This window comes from Oryx dammah, unplaced genomic scaffold, assembly GCF_014754425.2.
Source record: "Oryx dammah isolate SB20612 unplaced genomic scaffold, SCBI_Odam_1.1 HiC_scaffold_2, whole genome shotgun sequence".
NCBI classification, from domain to species: domain Eukaryota; kingdom Metazoa; phylum Chordata; class Mammalia; order Artiodactyla; family Bovidae; genus Oryx; species Oryx dammah.
The window spans coordinates 89,795,759-89,818,749 of NW_024070186.1; the positions used below are offsets into that span (position 1 = coordinate 89,795,759).

The 22,991-nt window shown below is 39.9% G+C and overlaps 1 protein-coding gene across 3 annotated transcripts in view; it reads right to left on the reverse strand.

Moving 5' to 3' along the window:
* FAM162A (family with sequence similarity 162 member A) overlaps window positions 1–22,991 on the reverse strand; it is a 42,879-nt gene that overhangs the window by 3,663 nt on the left and 16,225 nt on the right. For 2 of the 3 annotated variants that reach the window (XM_040250506.1, XM_040250501.1), the window contains exons 2-4: window positions 17,408–17,527; window positions 14,138–14,246; window positions 1,068–1,176 (exon numbers count right to left, since the gene is read on the reverse strand). In XM_040250506.1, coding sequence (XP_040106440.1) covers window positions 1,068–1,176; window positions 14,138–14,246; window positions 17,408–17,527 — 338 coding nt within the window. Of the gene's footprint in view, window positions 1–1,067; window positions 1,177–14,137; window positions 14,247–17,407; window positions 17,528–19,210; window positions 19,377–22,991 lie in introns of all 3 variants that reach the window. The other variant, XR_005722904.1, reaches the window with a different exon arrangement.

A 22,991-nucleotide genomic window follows, 5' to 3' on the forward strand; every position in this document is an offset into this window, starting at 1 on the left:
ACTAGCTATGTGACATTGGGAAAAGTGTTGGTTCTCTAAGTTTTGGTTCTTCTTTTAAAAAACATGGATAAGAGAACTGACCTCTTAGGTTCTCACCATTATTGTGGTGATTAAGTAAGTTGAACAGTGTGCTGTGCTGTGCTCAGTTGCTTCAGTTGTGTCGGACTCTGCACAACCCTATGGACTACAGCCTGCCAGGCTCCTCTGTCCATGGGATTCTCCAGGCAAGAATCCTGGAGCGGGTTGCCATTTCCAACTCCAGGGGATCATCCCAAGCCAGGGATCGAACCTGGGTCTCCTTCATTGGCAGGGGGATTCATAACCACTAAGCCCAAGGTTAACAATACCTGTTATAAAATGAGCACTCAGTAAGTGGGAATACTTTTCCTGTCAACTCAATTAGGTCTAGATTCAAACTGCAGCTCTGCTATTAGGGAGATGTGTGTGAACTTGGGTAAGTCACTAAGCTTTCTATGCTATGTTTCCTCATTTATAAATGAGGTCCTAATAATAGTATCTACCTTGCAGCGTTGTTGTAAGATTTAACTGAGATAACAACAAGGTACCTGGAAGATGGTAAGACAGTTATTAACAATGACTGGATCTGTGGACCTGAATGCCTGCGTACTGCTTAGGAGCTTAGACAGATGGCCTAGTTGGAACATCCAAGTAGAGAACAGTGATAAGAACACTCACCAAGACTAAGGCAGAGTGAGGATCAGTAAGTCCATGTACTGTGAGTGCTTTACAGACATACAAGGAGGTGTCAGTACATACGCCAGGGTCTCACATCTTGTTTCACGTCCCTTATGACACCTGTGACAACTAAAAACTTTTTTCACTTAACCAAAACTATTTTAGTTCTTCAGCATTCCAAAGTTAGGATTTGCTGTTTACCTCCAGGCATGATAATCTCAGGTTTGGCCCTACCATATTTTATTTTGTTTCTTATCATTTCCTGTATAGGAAGTGACTTCTTCATCACAGAGAATAAAGAGTCAACCCCTGATTTCCTTCTAGGTCTTTTGTGGAAAATACAAAAAGATAGAGGGGATGTCCACTCTTACCTTCTTGCCCTCAATAACCATCAATACGCATCCTGCCACTGTCAAGGCAATCATTACATAGCTGATCTTCACCCGGACCTTGTTCTTTGCAGCATCGAGCATCTCAAACCTAGCAATACAGTGAGATCATGAGAGAAAGTTAAAGTTTCTGAGTTGCCAGAAGGTATAAATCTGTGTCCCACAAATTAGGAGTGGAGTGGTGCCCATAAATATAAAAAAAGGAGGTGAGACCCAAAGATCTCATAGGACTTTGGGGAAGATGGAGCATTTTCACAATTCACTTTATATTTTTATATAAACCATGATAAAGGGGTGGAGATGAAGATAGTGAGACTGAGGACTTCCAGCTACACACTATGCCAATGATGGGAAAGAATTTAGAGGATAAATTTATCCAAAAGTATGTGAAGATCTTCACACTTTAATAAATCTTGCTTGGACATCAGGAACCAGCTGCACTAGCTTTGGCATTGCAGCTAAATATCAGTTGAATCCTACTGCTTCAATTTATGCAAAAGTCAACAACTATAGTTTAATTGGAATAGGCTACACTCAGACTCTGAGGCCCGGTATGAAGCCTCCGTTGTCTGCTCTGGTAGATGGGAAGAGTATAATGCTGGAGGTCACAAACCTGGGCTTGCTCTGGAGCTGGAGGATGAAAGAAACCTCCAGGAATAGGTATCAGAAGATCTGACTTTAATATATTTACAGTGTGACCAACAGGAGCCCCATATACCCAAGGTGATCAAAACAAAGGATGATCTAAAAGCTGTATTTTAAATATTTAGACAGTTCCTTATCAGTTGGTTTCTAGTTGAAAGGGTTAGCTATCTAGTTACCAGTGCTGCAGTTGTGCGGTCACCTATGCACTGCTATGCTGTGCTAAGTCTCTTCAGTCATGTCCAACTCTTTGTGACCCTATGGACTACAGCCCGCCAGGCTCCTCTGTCTGTGGGATTCTCCAGGGAAGAATATGGAGTAGGTTGCATGCCCTCTTTCAAAGGATCCTTCCAGCCCAGGGATCGAACCCATGTCTCTTGCATCTCCTGCACTGGCATGTGGATTCTTTACCACCAGCACCACCTGGGAAGCCTACACATTACTTAAATGTATTTAACTGTTAAAGGTGCTATCTGCCAATAATAAAACACACTTTTATGAAAACTGAAAAAAAAAAAAAGAAAAATCTCAAACAGCCTAACCAACCACCTAAAAGAACTAGAAAAAGAAGAACAAACAAAACCATAGCAGAATAAAGTAAAGCTCAGCAAGGAAATAAAATAGAGTTTAAGAAAAAACATTGAAAAAAATCATTAAAACCAAGAGCTTGTTTTTTAAAAGGATAAACAAAATCAAAAAAACTTCTGGCTAGGCTAAACAAGAAAAAAGAAAGGATCCAAATAAGAAAAATAAGAAACAAAAGGATAAATAATAACCAATGCCACAGAAATGCAAAAAAACCCACAAAAAACAAAAAACCCAACCATTAAGAGTATACTTTGAACAATATATGCCAACAAACTGGACAACCTAGAAGAAATAGACAAGTTCCTAGAAACATACAGCCCAAAAATGAATCAAGCAGAAATAACTAATCTGAACATACTGATCACTGGAATTGAAATAGAATATGTAGTACTAATAAAACAAAACTCTCTTCAAACAAAAGTCCAGGACCAGATGGCTTCACCAGAGAATTCTACCAAACACAGAACTTATAATGATATCTCTCAAAGTACTCCAAAACATTAAAGAGGGGGGAACGCTCCCAAAGCCATTCCATGAAGCCACCATCACCCTCATACCAAAATCATACAAAGACACTATAAAAAGAAAACTGCAGGCCAATATCTTTGATAACTATAGGAGTAAAAATACTCAACAAAATATTAGGAGACTGAATCCAACAACACATAAAAAGGATCACACACCATGATCAAGCTGGGTTCATCCAGGGTCGCAAGGATGGTTCAGCATATGCAAATCAATCAATGTGACACACCACAGTAGTAAAAGAGAGACAAAGACCATGTGATTGTTTCAACAGATACAGAAAAAGCGTTTGATAAAATTCAGTATTCATTCATGCTAAAAACTCTCACCAAAATAGGTACAGAGGAAATTTTTAAAAATAATAAAAATGCTTAATAAAAGCATTTATGACAAATCCATAGTCAACCAAATACTCAACAGTGAACAGCTAAAAGTCTTCCCACTAAATTCTAGAACAAGTCAAGGACATTTGACTCACCACTTCTATTCATCATAGTGCAGTCTTGGATTAAAAGAATTAATACTGTTAAAATGGTCATCCTACCCAAAGCAGTCTACAGATTTAATGTGATTCCTATCAAACTATGCATGATATTTTTCACAAAACTAGATCAAATAATCCTAAAATTTATATAGAGCCACAGAAGACCCAGAATTGCCAAAGCAATCCTGAAGAGAAAGAACAAAGCTAGGGGCATAACACACCCAGACTTCAGACAATACTACAAAACTACAGTAATCAAAACAGCATGGTATTGGCACAAAAACAGACATGTAAATCTGTGGAACAGAACATACAAACCCACACACCTATAATCAAGTAATCTTGGACAAAGAAGGCAAGAATACACAATGGAGAAAAATCTATTCAGTAAGTGGTTTGGGAAAGCTGGACAGCCTTATGTACATCAGTGAAGTCAAAACACGCCCTCACACCATACACAAAAATAAACAAACTCAAAATGGCTTAAAGACCTAAATATAAGACATGACACCATAAAACCCCTAGAAGAGAACACAGACAAAACATTCTTTGACATAAATCTTACCAATATCTTCTTAGGTCAGTCTCCCAAGGCAAAAGAAAGAAAAGCAAAAATAAATTGGACTGAATTAAATTTATAAGCTTTTGCACAGTAAAGGAAACCACACACAAAATGAAAAAAAAAAAAAACCTACAGAATGGGAGAAAATATTCACAACTGATGTGATCAACAAAGGCTTAATTTCCCAAATATACAAACAGCACATACAGCTCAATATCTAAAAAACTACCCAATCAAATATGGGCAGAAGACCTAAGTAGACACTTCTAAAAAGAAACCATCAGGCACATAAAAAAGACATCAAGAATCATCAAGAAAACCACAATGATGTATCACTTCAAGCCTGTCAGCATGGCTGACATCAAAAAGACCACAAGTAACAAATGTTGGCAAGGATACAGAGAAAAAGGAAGCCCTCATGCACTGTTGGTGGGAATGAAAACTGATACAGCCACTACAGAGAACCATATAGAGGGTCCTTTAAAAACCAAAAATAAAGTTACTATATGATCTGGCAATCTCACTTCTAAGCATATATCCAGAAAAGACAAAAACTCTCAAAGATACATGCACCCCAGTGTTCAGAGCAGCATTTACAACAGTCAAGACACAGATGACATAGTCACACACACACACCTATACACATAGACACACACGCACACACATAAAATGGAATATTACACAGCTGAAAAAGATACTGGAAACTGCCATTTGGAGCAACTTGAATGGACCTAGAGATTATCATACTAAGTGAAGTCAGACAGGAAAACAAGTATCATATGATATCACTTAGATGTGGAATATAAAATACGAAATGAACTTATTTACAAAACAGAAATAGATTCACAGACATAGGAAATAATCTTATGGTCACCAAAGAGAATGGAGGGGGAGGGATAAATTCAGTTTGGGATTAACAGATACACACATATATTAGATAAACAACAAGGATCTACTATGTAACACAGGGAACTATATTCAATCTCTTGTAACATAATAGAAAAGAATCTGAAAAAGTATGTATTGTGTATAACTGAATCACTTTGCTGTAAACTAAAACACCACACTAAATCAACTATACCTGAACTTAAAAAAAAAAAAAAAAACACAGTAAGACTGCACAATTGTAAAGTAGGAAAAATAAGGAAAAAAAAAAGTATGAAGATGAAAAATGGAGCCTGGAACAAGGCAAGATAAAGGAAAAAAGCCAAAAAAGGGCAAGACATGGTAATCTACACTTGCCATGGTGGGCCCAGTTTTGGCTCTGTAGCAGCCAGTGCTAAAATGAACCAGTATCTATTTCTCCTTGAGGTTCTTAAGAAAATACTATGATATAACGACATTCTGAATAACATCCTGACAATGTGCTGTGCTTAGTCACTCAGTCATGTCTGACTCTCTGAGACCCCATGGACTGTAGCCCACCAGGCTCCTTTGTCCATGGGGATTCTCCAGGCAAGAATACTGGAGTGGGCTGCCATGCCCTCTTCCAGGGGATCTTCCCAACCCAGGGATCAAACTCAGGTCTCCTGCACTGCAGGTGGATTTTTTTTTTACCATCTAAGCCACACTGCAATGAGCTTCATAAGGTTCAACACAAAGCACAATTCAGAAAGAAAACAAACATGGGAGAGTTAAACAATGTGCTCTTTATACCCAGCTTTTGTTCTCTGCCTTGAACCAGGAAGAGATTTCAGGATACCTGGTAGAGCAGAAAGATCCTTTAGGCAATGCTCCCTTAACATTTATCTTTTAACTAATGTTTTGGTAAAACTGAGTGACAATGAACTTGAGATTGTGCTCTTTGTCAAGTGCCTCCTGTAACTGGTCTGCTGAATACAGACCTATGTACCTTGACAGAAAGTTTTGGGTTGGATTACCATTCTTATGTGAAAGCTAAATGGCCTATCAGGGAAGAGTCTAAACAGAAGGCGGCTTCACCTTGCTGATTCTGCAGGTAGGCAATCGGTCCCAGTTCTACTACCTGAGTGTTAGGTGAGCATCAGGGCAGGGTATGTGGAGTCCTAATGGGCTCAGGATAGAGAACTAGCCTACTCAGTAGTATGTAGGAAGTGATTATATCTAGGAGAATGAATTTGAGTGCTAACTTTTTTTCCCTCCTTATATTACTTTTCAAACTGGGGGGAGGAAAGTACTTTAAAAATGCATGGAAGGAGGCACAGGGTCCAGGGTGTTGCAGACAGTAGGAGAAGAACCCTGAAAGCATATATACACTGATATAAGAGCTTAGATCCAGTGAGGGAGGATATGTGGATGGAGTCCTCTAGGCACTGAAGGTGGGAGGAACCAGGGACAACTGCTCAGAACATTGAATTGCTCTATTAAGAGCATCTGAGATCCCACCAACCACAACTACCCATGTTGACAAATGTTTTATGTGAACTGGTATTTCCAACCGAAGTGCTGTAATCCTCAGGAAAAGTGATGTATTTTCCATTTGAGGGAACATAAAAAAGTAAAATGCATTTAAATAAGGCCACAAGGTTGCCCTTCATTCTACAGGGAGCAATAAGAACGGGTATGTTAAGCAGTGCTTGTTTAGAACTACCAGCACAAGGATAAACGGCGGCCAGGCCCAGAGAAGAGACTGCTAGGGTGACTCGTGAAATTGTGCTTTGGGCTTGATGGTGTATTGGGACCACCTACAAGTCAGACTATGGCAGGTTTTCCTTAGTAAAGTGTATAAAGCACCTATTAGGGCCATGGGTACATACCAGCCTGATTTCTGCTGGGATATTCACAAAGAAATTACAGTACAGGTAAGAATTTGAAGTCATACTTATTTCCAGCATGTTCTCCCAGAAGAATACAACTGTCACTTGAGCTAAGAAGGACCAAAGCTCTCCTGCTGAAATAATTCTAGGGAATATAATGTGTTATTTAATTTGAAAGGCAGAAAGAGAAGGGTGCTGTTGAAGCTGTTGTAAACAGAAAGCAAAACCTACTTATCCTCCTAGAAAAAGATACCCTGAATGAACCCAGAACTTCTTCAATCATGACTTGATTCAGAAGGCAGAAGGCTCCAGAACAATTCCTTACTGGAAGAGAATGAATGTCCAGGAGCTTTGTTCCAAGTCCCTGTCTCTGAAGAGGATGATGTCCCATGGGGAGACTGCATCTATTTCTTAGAATCTCTTTTGGCCAAGATGCAAACCACGAGGCAAGAGCAGTGGTTCTCAACTTGGAATGAGTCCCAGGTCTGAAATGAACTTGGGGGCTCCTGAGTTGTGCATCCAGACTCCAGGAATCAGCCCTGCCTATCAGTAGTCTGGTACTAATCCCAGGATCTGCTTCACCTGCCACTGGGAGGGCAACAGGCTCAGGTTCATCACAACCCTGTCTGTGGCCAGCAGTGGCCAGCACTAGTGCCAGGGCTCCCCAGGGACCTGCAATCACGTACATAAGAATACAACTGGCAACTCAGATAAAAAGAGGCAGCAGAGAAATATGACCTAGGAGAAGGAATAAGATGAAACCCTAGAAGACGAACTAAGTAAAGTGGAGATAGCCTACCTACATGAGAAAGACCTCAGAGTAATAGATCATAAAGATGAGCAAAGAACTTGGAAGAATAATGGGTGCACAGAATGAGCAGTTAGAAGTTTTTAAAAGAGAAAACACAAAGAATAACCAGATGTGAAAAATACAGTAACTGAAATGCAAACTACAGTAAAAGGAATCAACAGTAGACTAAATGATACAGAAAAATGGATCGCTGAGCTGGAAGACAGAATAGTGAAAACCACTGCCACTGAGCAGAAAAAGATGAAAAGAAATAAGGACAGTTTGAGAGACCTCTGGGACAACATCAAGCCCATAAATACTCATATTACAGGGGTCCCAGAAGGAGAAAAGCAAGAAAGTGCTTCAGAAATAATTGAAGAGATAATAGCTGAAAACTTGCCTATCCTGAGAAATGAAAGTCATCCAAGTCCAGGAAGCACAGAATCTCATACAGGATTAACCCAAAGAGGAACACACCAAGAATACTGTAATCAAAAATCAAAATGACAAAAATTAAAGATAAACAGAGAATACTAAGAGCAGCAAGAGAAAAGTGACAAATTACATAGAATGACATTCCCACAAGGCTATCAGCTGATTTTCCAGTAGACTCTGCAGGCCAGATGGAAGTAACATGATATGTTTAAAGGAATGAAGGAGAAAAGCCTACAACCAGGAATCATCTACCCAGCAAGGTTCTTATTCAGACTTGAAAAGAAATCAAAAACTTTACAGACAAGCAAAATCTAAGAGAATTCAGCACCACCAAAGTGGCCTTAACAACAAATGTTAAACGAACTTCTCTAGGCAAAAAAGAGAAGGCCACAGTTAGAAAAAGAAAATTATGGAATGAAAGAGCTCACTGGCAAAGGTAATGTAAAGTTAGGAAATCATTCACATACAAAGTTAGTAAAGGTAGGAAATCATCCATACACAAAGATAGTAGGGAGATTAAGAGAGACAAGTATAGTTAAGATCATCTGTATCTACACTAAGCAGTTAAGAGATACACAAAACAATTAGATGTAAAATATGGGCTTCCCAGGTGGCACAATGTAAAGAATCTACCTGCCAACGCAGGAAACGCAAGAGACATGGGTTCGATTCCTGGGTCAGGAAGATCTCCTGGAGAAGGAAATGGCAACCCACTCCAGTATTCTTGCCTGGATAATTCCAAGCACAGAGAAGCCTGTTGGGTTACAGTTCATGAGGTTGCAAAGAGTCAGACATGACTGAGCTACTGAGCATGCAACATACACACACATGATATCAAAAACAGTAGTCATTAGGAGAGGAATGTGCAAACTCAGGTGTTTTTTTTTAAATGCATTTGAAACTAAGAGATGAGCTCCTAAAACAATCACGTATATACCCAGACTGCTACATAAAAACCTCATGGTAACTGCAAACCAAAACTCTATAATAAATATACACACAACAAAGAAAAAGGAATACAACATACACTAAAGATAGTCATATCAGATGAGAATAGAACAAAAGAAGAAAGAAAAAAAGACTTACAAAACAAATCCATACTACACATTAAAAACAAACAACAAAGCCCTATTGTAGAGTATCAGTTCAGTTCAGTTCAGTCGCTCAGTTGTGTCCAAATCTTTGCGACCTCATGAACCACAGCACACCAGGCCTCCCTGTCCATCACCAACTCCCGGAGTTCACTCAAACTCATGTCACTCAAGTCGGCGATGCCATCCAGCCATCTCATCCTCTGTCGTCCCCTTCTCCTCCAGCCCCCAATCCCTCCCAGCATCAGGGTCTTTTCCAATGAGTCAACTCTTCGCATGAGGTGGCCAAAGTACTGGAGCTTCAGCTTCAGCATCAGTACTCCCAATGAACACCCAGGACTGATCTCCTTTAGGATGGACTGGTTAGATCTCCTTGCAGTCCAAGGGACTCTGAAGAGTCTTCTCCAAAACCACAGTTCAAAATCATCAATTCTTTGGCACTCAGCTTTCTTAGTCCAACTCTCACATCCATACATGACCACTGGAAAAACCACAGCCTCGACTAGACGGACCTTTGTTGACAAAGTAATCTCTCTGCTTTCGAATATGCTATCTAGGTTGGTCGTAACTTTTCTTCCAAGGAGTAAGCATCTTTTAATTTCATGGCTGCAGTCACCATCTGCAGTGATTTTGCAGCCCCCCAAAATAAAGTCTGACACTGTTTCCACATCTATTTCCCATGAAGTGAGGGGACCAGATGCCATGATCTTTGTTTTCTGAATGTTGAGCTTTAAGCCAACTTTTTCACTCTCCTCTTTCACTTTTATCAAGAGGTTCTTTAGTTCTTCACTTGCTGCCATAAGGGTGGTGTCTTCTGCATATCTGAGGTTATTGATATTTCTCCCGGCAATCTTGATTCCAGCTTGGGCTTCTTCCAGCCCAGCGTTTCTCATGATGTACTCTGCACAGAAGTTAAATAAGCAGGGTGACAATATACAGCCTTCACGTACTCCTTTTCCTCTTTGGAACCAATCTGTTGTTCCATGTCCAGTTCTAACTGTTGCTTCCTGATCTGCATATAGGCTTCTCAAGAGGCAGGTCAGGTGGTCTGGTATTCCCATCTCTTTCAGAATTTTCCACAGTTTATTGTGATCCACACAGTCAAAGGCTTTGGCATAGTCTATAAAGCAGAAAGAGATGTTTTCCTGGAACTCTCTTGCTTTCTCGATGATCCAGCAGATATTGGCAATTTGATCTCTGGTTCCTCTGCCTTTTCTAAAACCAGCTTGAACATCTAGAAGTTCACGGTTCATATACTGCTAAAGCCTGGCTTGGAGAATTTTGAGCATTACTTTACTAACATGTGAGATGAGTACAATTGTGTGGTAGTTTGAGCATTCTTTGGCATTGCCTTTCTTTGGGACTGGAATGAAAACTGATCTTTTCCAGTCCTGTGGCCACTGATGAGTTTTCCAAATTTGCTGGCTTATTGAGTGCAGCACTTTCACAGCATCATCTTTCAGGATTTGAAATAGCTCAACTGGAATTCCATCACCTCCACTAGCTTTGTTCCTAGTGATGCTTTCTAAGGCCCACTTGACTTCACATTCCAGGATGTCTGGCTCTAGGTGAGTGATCACACCATCATGATTATCTGGGTTGTGAAGCTCTTTTTTGTACAGTTCTTCTGTGTATTCTTGCCATCTCTTCTTAATATCTTCTGCTTCTGTTAGGTCCATACCATTTCTGTCCTTTATCGAGCCCATCTTTGCATGAAATGTTCCCTTGGTATCTCTAATTTTCTTGAAGAGATCTCTAGTCTTTCCCATTCTGTCGTTTTCCTCTACTTCTCTGCGCTGATCGCAGAGGAAGGCTTTCTTATCTCTCCTTGCTATTCTTTGGAACTCTGCATTCAGATGCTTAGATCTTTCCTTTTCTCCTTTGCTTTTCACTTCTCTTCTTTTCACAGCTATTTGTAAGGCTGCCCTGGACAGCCATTTTGCTTTTTTGCATTTCTTTTCCATGGGGATGGTCTTGATCCCTGTCTCCTATGCAATGTCACGAACCTCTGTCCATAGTTCATCAGGCACTCTGTCTATCATAGGGCACTATATTCAATACCTTGTAATAACTTATAATGGAAAATAATATATGTGTGTGTATATATATATATATAACTGAATAGCTCTGCTGTATACCTGAAACACTGTAAATCAAATATATGTCAATAAAAAATCCAAAGCAATTAACAAAAAGGCAGTGAGTATACACATATACATGATTACCTTAGATGTAAATGAACTAAATGCTCCAACCAAAATATACAGACTGAATGGAAGAAAAACAAGATCCATATATATTCTGCCTACAAGAGACTCATTTCAGATCTAGGGACACATACAGACTGAAAGTGAGACAATGAAAAAAGGTATTTCACGCATGTGGAAATCAAAAGAAAGCTACAGTAGCAATACTCATATCAATCAGACAAAATAGACTTTAAAATACTGTTATAAGAGAAAAAGAGAGACAGTATAATGATCAAATGATCAATCCAAGAAAGCATAACAATTGAAAATATATCTGCACCCAACACAGGAGCTCCTCAATATGTAAGGTAAAAGTTAACCGACATAAAAGGAGAAATTGAGAGTAAGAAAATACTAGTATGGGACTTTAATACCCCATTTACATCCAGACAGAAAATCAATAAGGGAACACAGACCTTGAAAACACATTAGACTAAATGGACTTACTTGATACATTTAGAGTATTCCATATGAAAGCAGCAAGAATACATTCTTTTCAAGTGTACATGGCACATTCTCCAGGATAGGTCATATGCTGGGTCACAGAGCCAGTTTCAGTAAATTTAAGAAAACTGAAATCATATCAAGCATCTTTTCCAATCACTGCTGCTGCTGCTGCTGCAAAGTCGCTTCAGTCATGTCAGACTCTGTGCAACCTCATAGACGGGAGCTCACCAGGCTCCTCCATCCCTGGGATTCTCCAGGCAAGAATACTGGAGTGGGTTGCCATTTCCTTCTCCAATGCATGAAAGTGAAAAGTGAAAGTGAAGTCGCTCAGTCGTGTCCCACTCTTTGCGACCCCATGGACTGCAGCCCACCAGGCCCCTCTGTCCATGGGATTCTCCAGGCAAGAGTACCAGAGTGGGTTGCCAACAACTATGAGACTAAAAATCAACTATAAGAATAAACTGCAAAAAACACAAACATGTGGAGGCTAAGCAATATGTTACTAAACAACCAATGGATCAGTGAAGAAATCAAACAGAAAATAAAAAAACCTAGAGACAAATGAAAACAAAACCACAACAATCCAAAACCTCTGGGATGCAGCAAAAACAGTTCTAAGAGGGAAGTTTTTAAGCAATATAAGTTTGCCTCAGGAAATAAGAAAATCTCAAATAAACAAATTAACCTTACACCTAAAGCAACTAGAAAAAGAACAAACAAAACCAAAAGTTAGTAGAAGGAAAGAAATTATAAACATCAGAGCAGAAATAAATTAAACAAAGACAAAAAAACCAGCAAAGATCAATGAAACTAAAAGCTGGTTTTTTGAAAAGATAAACAAAACTGATAAACCTTTAGCCAGACTCATTAGGGAAAAAGAAAAAGTGAGAGGGCCTAAATCAATAAAATCAGAAATGAAGAGGGAGAAGTTACAGCCCACACCACAGAAATACAAAGGATCACAAGAGACTATTATGAAAAACCATATACAAATAAAATGGGAACCTTGAAGAAATGGACAAAAACTTAGAAAGGTACAATCTCCCAAGACTGAACCAGGAAGAAATAGAAAATATGAACAGACCAATAACTAATATTGAAATTGAATAGTATTTTAAAAACTCCCAACAAATAAAAGTTTAGAACCAGATAGCTCCATGGGTGAGTTGTAGCAAACATTTAGAGAAGAGTTAACACCTTTCCTGCTGGAACTATTCCAAAAAATTGCAGAGGAAGGGATACTTCCTAACTCATTCTATGGGCTACCATCACCCTGATACCAAAACCAGACAAAGAGACCAACAACACCAAAAAAATAACAGACTAGTATCACTGATGAACATAGATGCAAAAATCCTCAACAAAATACTAGAAAACCAAATCCAACAATAACTTAAAAGGCCCATACACCATGATCAAATGGGATTTATCCCAGGGATGCAAGGATTTTTCACCACCCACAAATCAATCAGTATGATACATCACATTAGCGAACTGAAGAACAAAAACCATATGATGATCTAAATAGATGCAGAAAAAGCTCTTGATAAATTTAATATTGGTTATGGTAAAAGGACTTCCCTGGTGGCTCAGACAGTAAAGCGACTGTCTACAATGTGGGAGACCTGGGTTCCATCCCTGGGCTGGGAAGATCCACTGGAGAAGGAAATGGCAATCCACTCCAGTACTATTGCCTGGAAAATCCCATGGACAGAGGAGCCTGGTAGGCTACAGTCCAGGAGGGTCGCAAAGAGTCGGACACGACTGAGCGACTTCAATTTTCACTTTCCTTTATGGTAAAAACTCTCCAAAAAGTGGGCACAGAAAGAACATACCTCAAAACACTGAAGGCCATATATAAAAAATCCCAACATTATACTAAACTAACATTATACTAAACAGTGAAAAGCTGAAAGCATTCCATCTAAGATCAGGAAGAAGACAAGAATGCCCACTCTTGCCACTTTTATTCAACAAAGTTTGGAAGTCCTAGCCATGGCCAGCAAAGAAGAAAAGGAAATAAAAGGAATCCAAATTCGAAAGGAAAAAGTAAAACTGTCAGTGTTTGCAGATGACATGATAACCATACACAGAAAATCCTAAGGATGCCACCAGAAAAACTACTAGAGTTCATCAGTGAACTGGATAAAGCAGTAGGACCAAAATTAACATACAGAAATCTGTTGCATTTCTATATGCTAACAAAAAATATATAAAAAAGAGAAATTAATTTAGTTACTTTCTATAACTAGGAGAGAAAATCAAACCAGCTGACTTCAGAGTCACGGACAGCTCTTCACTAGGCACTACATAGAGCAGTGATAATGCACTGATTTTCCAGCACTGTTTTCATTCCAGGTACTTGTCAGGAAGTAAATGTTTAGAAAAGTGGAAACTTTTAAATATGGCTGAAAGGTTTTAAACAGACTCAGAGGTACTGCTTTTCCTTTAAAATAGATTACTGAAAAATAAAAGCTGCTTACAACCCTAAATTCAGCACTCACGAGACAGTCTCTGGAATTTCATCTTCCTTTTTGAAGCGACCTGACCATATTAGAATCTTCTTCTCCCAATCCGTAGGCTTATGCAATGGCACTCTGTGGCTGTAAGTATCTATGAGAAAAACAAGAGAAGATATCTTATTTATATGAGATTGACTCCCAAATTTAGCAACAGAAAAAATGCTATTTGTGCTTTTTAGCTATTCACTAAACAGAATTATTGAGAAATATCAAGTTAAATAGAGCTTTACTTGAATGGAATTTCTTAGGTTGCTCATTTATTTCTTAAATGAAATTCGAAAATTTTGTAAGGACTGAGGTAAAATAAAAGCATTATTTCCCAATATAAGCCCCAGCCATTGAAAGCTGAAAGAACACCATGAACAAAGATATAAAGGTGAGAAGGATGAACTAAGAAGGGAACAGCATGGGAGCCTGTTTGACTTAGGTAGAATTTTTAAGTCTGTAAAGTGAAATCAGATTATAAAAGAACCTGAATGGCAGGCTAAGGGTTTTAGACCTGACTCAAGAACTATTGTACTTAGAAAGTTTAATCTGCACAGTGGCTGGAAAGAGAAAGGATAGGACAGAGTGGACAAGACCAAATAGGAGATTATAATACAAGTTATTACAATACAAGGGTGAGTTGTTATAGTCTCAACTAGAGTTGTAACAGTGGGAAGAGAGACAAAAAGTCAATCTCAAAGAATTTGGAGATTAAGATAAAGACGGATTCATGAAGAACCTCAAACTTGGATGATTAAAACAAAAGCAGTATTGTTAACCAAAATAAGGCGACTGAAAACGACCAGTCAGGTGAGGAAAAAGTACTAATGCCATTTTAGATCTACTGGGTCTAAATTCCTGCCATCTGGGTAAGTTCCATTAATGAGTTGGGAGTAGAGATAACCCCTGGTGCAAAGAAAGAGCCGGTGAGGATGATAGACGCAGAAGAGCAGGGGCTGCGCTTTAGTGCCTGACCCAGAAAGGACAAAGAGGCAGCAGAGGAAAATGGAGCAGCTGAGACAGGCAGAACCACAGACTACAAAAGAGTCTTTCAAAGGAAGGGGACGTCCCTGAAGAAGAGAAGCAGAAAAAGGGGATCACAGAATGTCAGAGTCACCAAGGACCCTGGAGATAATCTCATCTTTCATGTACTGCTGACATCCCTCTCGCAGACAGACCATCCTCCTTGACTACATCACCTTTGTTTAAGCTGCACCTTTCACTTAATCAGAAGCCAACAGCAAGAGGAACAGAAAAGTCACTAGGGAAAAAAATCCATAAAGAACCAAAGGCAAAAAAAGACATTCATAAGTACAGAAATAGTGCTGCTGTAATCTTTTAGCACTTGGTACTTTCTCTATAGTTTATTTTTACTTTATGTACTACACACTCATTAAAGGCAATTCAGAAAGTACAGATGTGAAAAAAGAAAAAGATTAAAGCCATACTTAATTCTCCTCTCACAGTATGAGCACTACGTTTATTTTGGTATGTTTCCTAAATCTTATCACCATACATAGGTACATATACGTAATTTCTAGATGTACCATTCTTGGGCTTACACACAACATAAAATTTTGTATCCTGCCTTGTTCATTAACATTATGACAAAAACTTTCCATGCCAGTATGTTGTATTTATAAGCACCACTTCCAACAGTTGCACAACTCATCAAGTAGATCTAATGTATAATTAATCATTCCCAGATTATTTAACATTTAGACTAATTTCTCATTTTCCTTTATATGTGTGTATAAGTATATATAGATATACATATACATGCTGCTACTGCTAAGTTGCTTCAGTTGTGTCTGACTCTGTGTGACCCCATAGACGGCAGCCCACCAGGCTCTGCCGTCCCTGGGATTCTCCAAGCAAGAACACTGGAGTGGGTTGCCATTTCCTTCTCCAATGCATGAAAGTGAAAAGTGAAAGTGAAGTCACTGAGTCACATCCAACTCTCAGCGACCCCATGGACTGCAGCCTACCAGCCTCCTCCGTCCATGGGATTTTCCAGACAAGAGTACTGGAGTGGGGTGCCACTGCATACATACATACATATAAACAAATGGGAACAGCTTTACGTTCAAAGCTTTTTCCACATAAAGGGATTATTCCACATAAAGGGATCCCCAGAAGTGAAATACCAGGTCAAGGGGTATAAATACTTTTAACTTCTTAATAAATATTCTTTGAAAACAGTTCTTTTCCACCCACCAGTACCTATCTGGCCCTAGTGTAGGGCCCAGAAGAAGCAATTTCCATGAAAAAGCAATGAGCAAGTAGTTCCTGGGGCCATACAATTTAAAGATTATGCTCCTTCCTTCCACAGTGCTGACAGTGACAGAACCTGGAGTTAGGGATAGGACTAAACATGAAATTAAAAGACGCTTACTCCTTGGAAGAAAAGTTATGACCAACCTAGATAGCATGTTGAAAAGCAGAGACATTATTTTGCCAACAAAGGTCCATCTAGTCAAGGCTATGGTTTTTCCAGTGGTCATATATGGATGTGAGAGTTGGACTGTGAAGAAAGCTGAGTGCCGAAGAATTGATGCTTTCGAACTGTGGTGTTGGAGAAGGCTCTTGAGAGTCCCTTGGACTGCACGGAGATCCAACCAGTCCATTCTAAATGAGATCAGCCCTGGGTGTTCTTTGGAAGGAATGATGCTAAAGCTGAAACTCCAGTACTTTGGCCACCTCATGCAAAGAGTTGACTCATTGGAAAAGACCCTGATGCTGGGAGGGACTGGGGGCAGGAGGAGAAGGGGACGACAGAGGATGAGATGGCTGGATGGCATCATCGACTCGATGGACATGAGTTTGAGTGAACTCCAGGAGTTGGTGATGGACAGGGAGGCCTGGCATGCTGCGATTCATGGGGTGGCAGAGTCGGACACGACTGAGCGACTGAACTGAAACATGGCTGAAGTTAATGTACAAGCCAGTGTGTAGCCCTAAGTATATTGTACCCAAATGTCATTTTTTGACTTGGTTCATCTTTGAGGCTGACCAATATTTACTTTGGTACATCTATCATCTACAGAAAGCTCCAGTCAAATCCTTGAGGTAAGAGATGAAAATGACAAATGGGAAAAATGAAGAAATCACTGCCACATGTAAGCACAACTAATGTAAGTACAATTTGGGAGGCCTGAACTACATGATAGGGACCCCGTGACCACCTCTCTTTTAGGTCCTTTTGATTCTCAGTTGTTCTAGTCTTTGGGAGCTGCCTAGTCCGTAACTGGAAAGACAAAAACTTACGGGTTGGAGGCTTTGGACTTTCCTGGGGTTTGCTGCAAAATCCATTTGTTCTCTTCAAATCAGAGTTTCTGGTAAGCCTTAAAGATGAGAAAGCATCTCTTTCATATGACCTAAAACTTCCTAGAAAAGAGAAAAAAAATGTTTCAGATAAAGGAAATCTGATATCTTACAATGAAAAATGCCTGCAAAATACATATTTCATTTATAAAAATTAACTAACTTAAAAAATGAATATCCTACTCTATGTCAGATACATGTACTATATTTAAAGTGCTATGCTTAGTGTTATCTTAAAATATGCATGTTTTGCTGGTTAGGAAATTAGGAATTTACAATATATTTTATTGGCTTTAAGTTTCGTAAAAGTACTTCTCACATGTCTTATAACAATAATGATTCTGTTATGAATCATTAGTGTTAGTATAACCTTCAGTGTTAGCATGAACATTTTTAATCAATAATTAACCAGAATTCAAAGTAGAGACAGCCAAAAATAGTTCTGATGAGGGTAAAAGGGGATAATTCTGAGTATGGGGGTGGGGAGTCATACAAGAGACTAGGGCTGATCCTCAGTCAAAGGATCATCACAAAAGTGCCCTAGGGCCCTAGGATGTGAAAGAAAGGGAGCACTACAGAAGAATGAAACAGAAAAGAAAGCTGGAAAGGCAGCAATAATAAATCTGATCAAGATCCTGACGCTCCGTGATGCTCTGGGTGACAAAGAATGTGATATCCACCCAAGATTTGCCTTTAATGTGACGAATGAGCCCTCACAGCTTTGTGCTTAAAACTTCACAGAATTCAAGCAGTTTTAAAAAGCTGTTTGTTAGTGGATAAACAGTCTGTGCCTTTGAAGTTCCAGATGCCTAACAGAGTGTCATTGTAGCTTCAGAGTTTGAAGTAGTAAGGGGAGGAAAGACAGGGAAGAGCAGTAAAACATGGTTGCAGCACTGGACCTCCCAAAGTTGGGTGAGAACCATAATTACCTTGCTTTTTCTTTCTCCTGCTGTTAAGAAAATCTTTAAACATAGCAATCTTAAAAAAAAAAAAAATCACTGTGGACTTCTCATGGACACATTTGTATTTGTGTAAAGATTTTTAGAAGAACACTTTTATTGATACATAATTTCACATTAAAAATTCATCCTTTTAAATATGTAAAACAAAGAATCACCTTCTGCTTCAATATTCTGCTCGATAGGAATTAATCAGAGAGAGAGAGGGGCAAAAGATGGAGGAGGGAGTTAGCTTTGCTGTCCACTAATAACTGAACAGACTTTCTTAAATGCCTTTCACCAATAAGTTTGCCAGCTTTTGCTGAAGGGTTCTGTGTGCATTTAGGGGGCATGCTCTAGGGTGGGTATGGAAGAAGCTGTTTGCACTGTATTAGCTCTGAGTAAGGTTTTAAAAAAAAAAGGCAAGTGAAGGTTTCCACGGAACAGACAGACCAACAGTAACAGTCCTCTGTGGGTAGGGGTTTGCGGAGCTCCAAATCCATTCTGCCTTTTTCAGTGTCTGCTATATTTTTCAGAGCTACATGATTTCAAGGTATTCGTTTCAAAGTATTACTGTGAAGCCAAGAGGAGACAGGAATTAGCATTAACCATGAGCCTTGCTGTTCTTACCATGACTAAGTCATTTTCTTGGACAAATGCTACACAGATTGTCACAAGCCTCTGGTTATTCCCTAGAGTTCTGAAAAAGTTGACTCTAAGACTATGGTCATATTTTCATTGCTTTTATATAGGGGTGAATTTTCAGAGGTCCTATTTTCAGAGTGAATTGTCAGATTCACTAACATACCCTAAGCTGGAACCTCTATTTGTATCAAGATTTGTGGTTGCCTGCAGTCTGATTTCTTTCTCAAGAGGCCTCATTTATTTTAGTTTTCCAGGCAGCAGTCCCAGAAAGCTTTGCCTGGGTCTGAGTAACCACACTACCAGTGCCACCTAGTGACAGCACGTGTACGCTGTAAGAAAAGTAGATAAATTATAACTGATCTTGGTTGGTTTCCACATTTTAAATGTAGATAATGTAGTATCTACTTCAACAAGGCTGATTTAAAGGTTAAATGGAAAATACACATGAGAGCATTTGGCAAGATGCTTGAAACATGGCAGGTACTCTAAACATTAAGTTTGTTTCCTTAAACACTAATCTTCAAGACATTTCCAGAGCACTTCAATTTTATCCCTAAGATGGTCAGAATTTCTGACCAAGGTAGTTTTAAATTGTTATCAGGGCAGGGATAAATTCCATGAATCTCTTCTAAAGTTTTTCATAGCTTTCACGATTAAAACAAAAATATTAAATGCTGTGATCTCAAACTTCAGCATACATCAGAACCACCAAATGGCTCGGTAAAATGCCAATCATAGGCACACCTATCTCCAGTTTTAGAAACAGTTTTCGGTTGAATCTGCATTTCTGACAAGCTCTTAGGTAAAGCTTCTACTGCTGCTTTAAAACCACACTTTGAGAACTACTGTGTTTTGCATTTTTTTTTTCAGTTCAGTTGCTCAGTCATGTCCGACTTTTTGCGACTCCATGAACCACAGCACGCCAGGCCTCCCTGTCCATCACCAACTCCCAGAGTTCACTCAAACTCATGTCCATAGAGTCGATGATGCCATCCAACCATCTCATCCTCTGTCGTCCCCTTCTCCTCCTGCCCCCAATCCCTCCCAGCATCAGGGTCTTTTCCAATGAGTCAACTCTTTGCATGAGGTGGCCAAAATATTGGAGTTTCAGCTTTAGCATCAGTCCTTCCAATGAACACCCAAGACTGCTCTCCTTTAGGATGGACTGATTGGATCTCCTTGCAGTCCAAGGGACTCTCGAGAGTCTTCAACACCACAGTTCAAAAGCATCAATTCTTCGGCACTCAGCTTTCTTCACAGTTCAACTCTCACGTCCATACATGACCACTGGAAAAACCATAGCCTTGACTAGACGGACCTTTGTTGGCAAAGTAACAACTCTGCTTTTCAATATGCTATCTAGGTTGGTCATAAGTTTCCTTCCAAGGAGTAAGCGTCTTTTAATTTCATGGCTGCAGTCACCATCTGCAGTGATTTTAGAGCCCCCCAAAATAAAGCCTGACACTGTTTCCACTGTTTCCCCATCTATTTCTCATGAAGTGATGGGACCGGATGCCATGATCTTTGTTTTCTGAATGTTGAACTTTAGGCCAACTTTTTCACTCTCTTTCACTTTCATCAAGAGGCTTTTTAGTTCCTCTTCACTTTCTGCCATAAGGGTGGTATCATCTGCATATCTGAGCTTATTGATATTTCTCCCAGCAATCTGGATTCCAGCTTGTGTTTCTTCCAGCCCACATTTCTCATGATGTACTCTGCACAGAAGTTAAGCAGGGTGACAATATACAGCCTTGATGTACTCCTTTTCCTATTTGGAACCAGTCTGTTGTTCCATGTCCAGTTCTAACTTGCCTCCTGACCTGCATACAGATTTCTCAAGAGGCAGGTTAGGTGGTCTGGTATTCCCATCTCTTTTAGAATTTTCCACAGTTTACTGTGATCCACACAGTCAAAGGCTTTGGCATAGTCAATAAAGAAGAAATAGATGTTTTTCTGGAACTCTCTTGCTTTTTCCATGATCCAGCAGATGTTGGCAATTTGATCTCTGGTTCCTCTGCCTTTTCTAAAACCAGCTTGAACATCTGGAAGTTCACGGTTCACATATTGCTAAAGCCTGGCTTGGAGAATTTTGAGCATTACTTTACGTGTGAGATGAGTGCAATTGTGCGGTGATTTGAGCGTTCTTTGGCATTGCCTTTCTTTGGGACTGGAATGAAAATAGACCTTTTCCAGTCCTGTGGCCACTGCTGAGTTTTCCAAATTTGCTGGCTTATTGAGTGCAGCACTTTCACAGCATCATCTTTCAGGATATGAAATAGCTCAACTGGAATTCCATCACCTCTACTAGCTTTGTTCCTAGTGATGCTTTCTAAGGTCCACTTGACTTCACATTCCAGGATGTCTGGCTCTAGGTGAGTGATCACACCATCATGATTATCTGGGTCATGAAGCTCTTTTTTGTACGGTTCTTCTGTGTATTCTTGCCACCTCTTCTTAATATCTTCTGCTTCAGTTAGGTCCATACCATTTCTGTCCTTTATTGTGCCCATCTGTGCATAAAATGTCCCCTTGGTATCTCTAATTTTCTTGAAGAGATCTCTAGTCTTTCCCATTCTGTTGTTTTCCTCTATTTCTTTGCATTGATCGCAGAGGAAGGCTTTCTTATCTCTCCTTGCTATTCTTTGGAGCTCTGCATTCAGATGCTTAGATCTTTCCTTTTCTCCTTTGCTTTTTGCTTGTCTTCTTTTCACAACTATTTGTAAGGCCTCCTCAAACAGCCATTTTGCTTTTTTGCATTTCTTTTCCATGGGGATGGTCTTGATCCCGGTCTCCTGTACAATGTCACGAACCTCCGTCCATAGTTCATCAGGCACTCTGTCTATCAGATCTAGGCCCTGAAGTTTTTTTTAAAACCATGGTAGAAAACATGTAACACAAAATTTACCACTGTAACCACTTTTAGGTGTACAGTGCTATGGCATTAAGCACATTCATATTGTTTTGCCACCATCATCACCACCCGGGGCTTCCCTGGTGGCTCAGTGGTAAAGAATTTGCCCTCCAGTGCAGGAGACAGGGGTTTGATCCCTGGGTCAGGAAGATCCACTGGAGGAGGAAATGGCAACCAACCCCAGTATTCTTGCCTGGGAAATCCCATGGGCAGAAGAGCCTGGCAGGCTGCAGTCCATGGGGGTTGCAGAGAGTTGGACATGACTGAGCACGCACACACCACCACCATCCATCTTCAGGACTTTTTCATCTTCCCCAGAGGACCACTAGTTTAATGTGACCCTTCCCACACCATCCTGTCCTATCCCCCTCTGGCAGGTACTGAGACAGAAAGGAACCAAGTTAACTGACAGTGAGCTCTACTGTCTAAAGATGAAACAGAAAAAGAACCAATAATTATCTCCTTAGGTACCATCCTTTCCCATCCCTCTTAATTAGAACAGAAGAAGTTTAGAGAAACAGAACAGAGACAGTTTAGAAGAGTAAAAGACAAGTTGCCTCTTAGCTCAGTTCACTTCAGTTCAGTTCAGTTGCTCAGTTGTGGCCGACTCTTTACAACCCCATGAACCGCAGCACACCAGGCCTCCCTGTCTATCACCAACTCCTGTAGTTCATTCAAACTCAGGTCCATCAAGTCGGTGATGCCATCCAACCATCTCATCCTCTGTCGTCCCCTTCTCCTCCTGCCCTCAATCTTTCCCAGTTTCAGGGTCTTTTCAAATGAGTCAGCTCTTCACATCAGGTGGCCAAAGTATTGGAGTTTCAGCTTCAACATCAGTCCTTCCAATGAACACCCAGGACTGATCTCCTTTAGGATGGATTGATTGGATCTCCTTGCAGTCCAAGGGACTCTCAAGAGTCTCCTCCAACACCACAGTTCAAAAGCATCAATTCTTCGGCACTCAGCTTTCTTTATAGTCCATACATGACTACTGGAAAAACCATAGCCTTGACTAGACAGATCTTTGTTGACA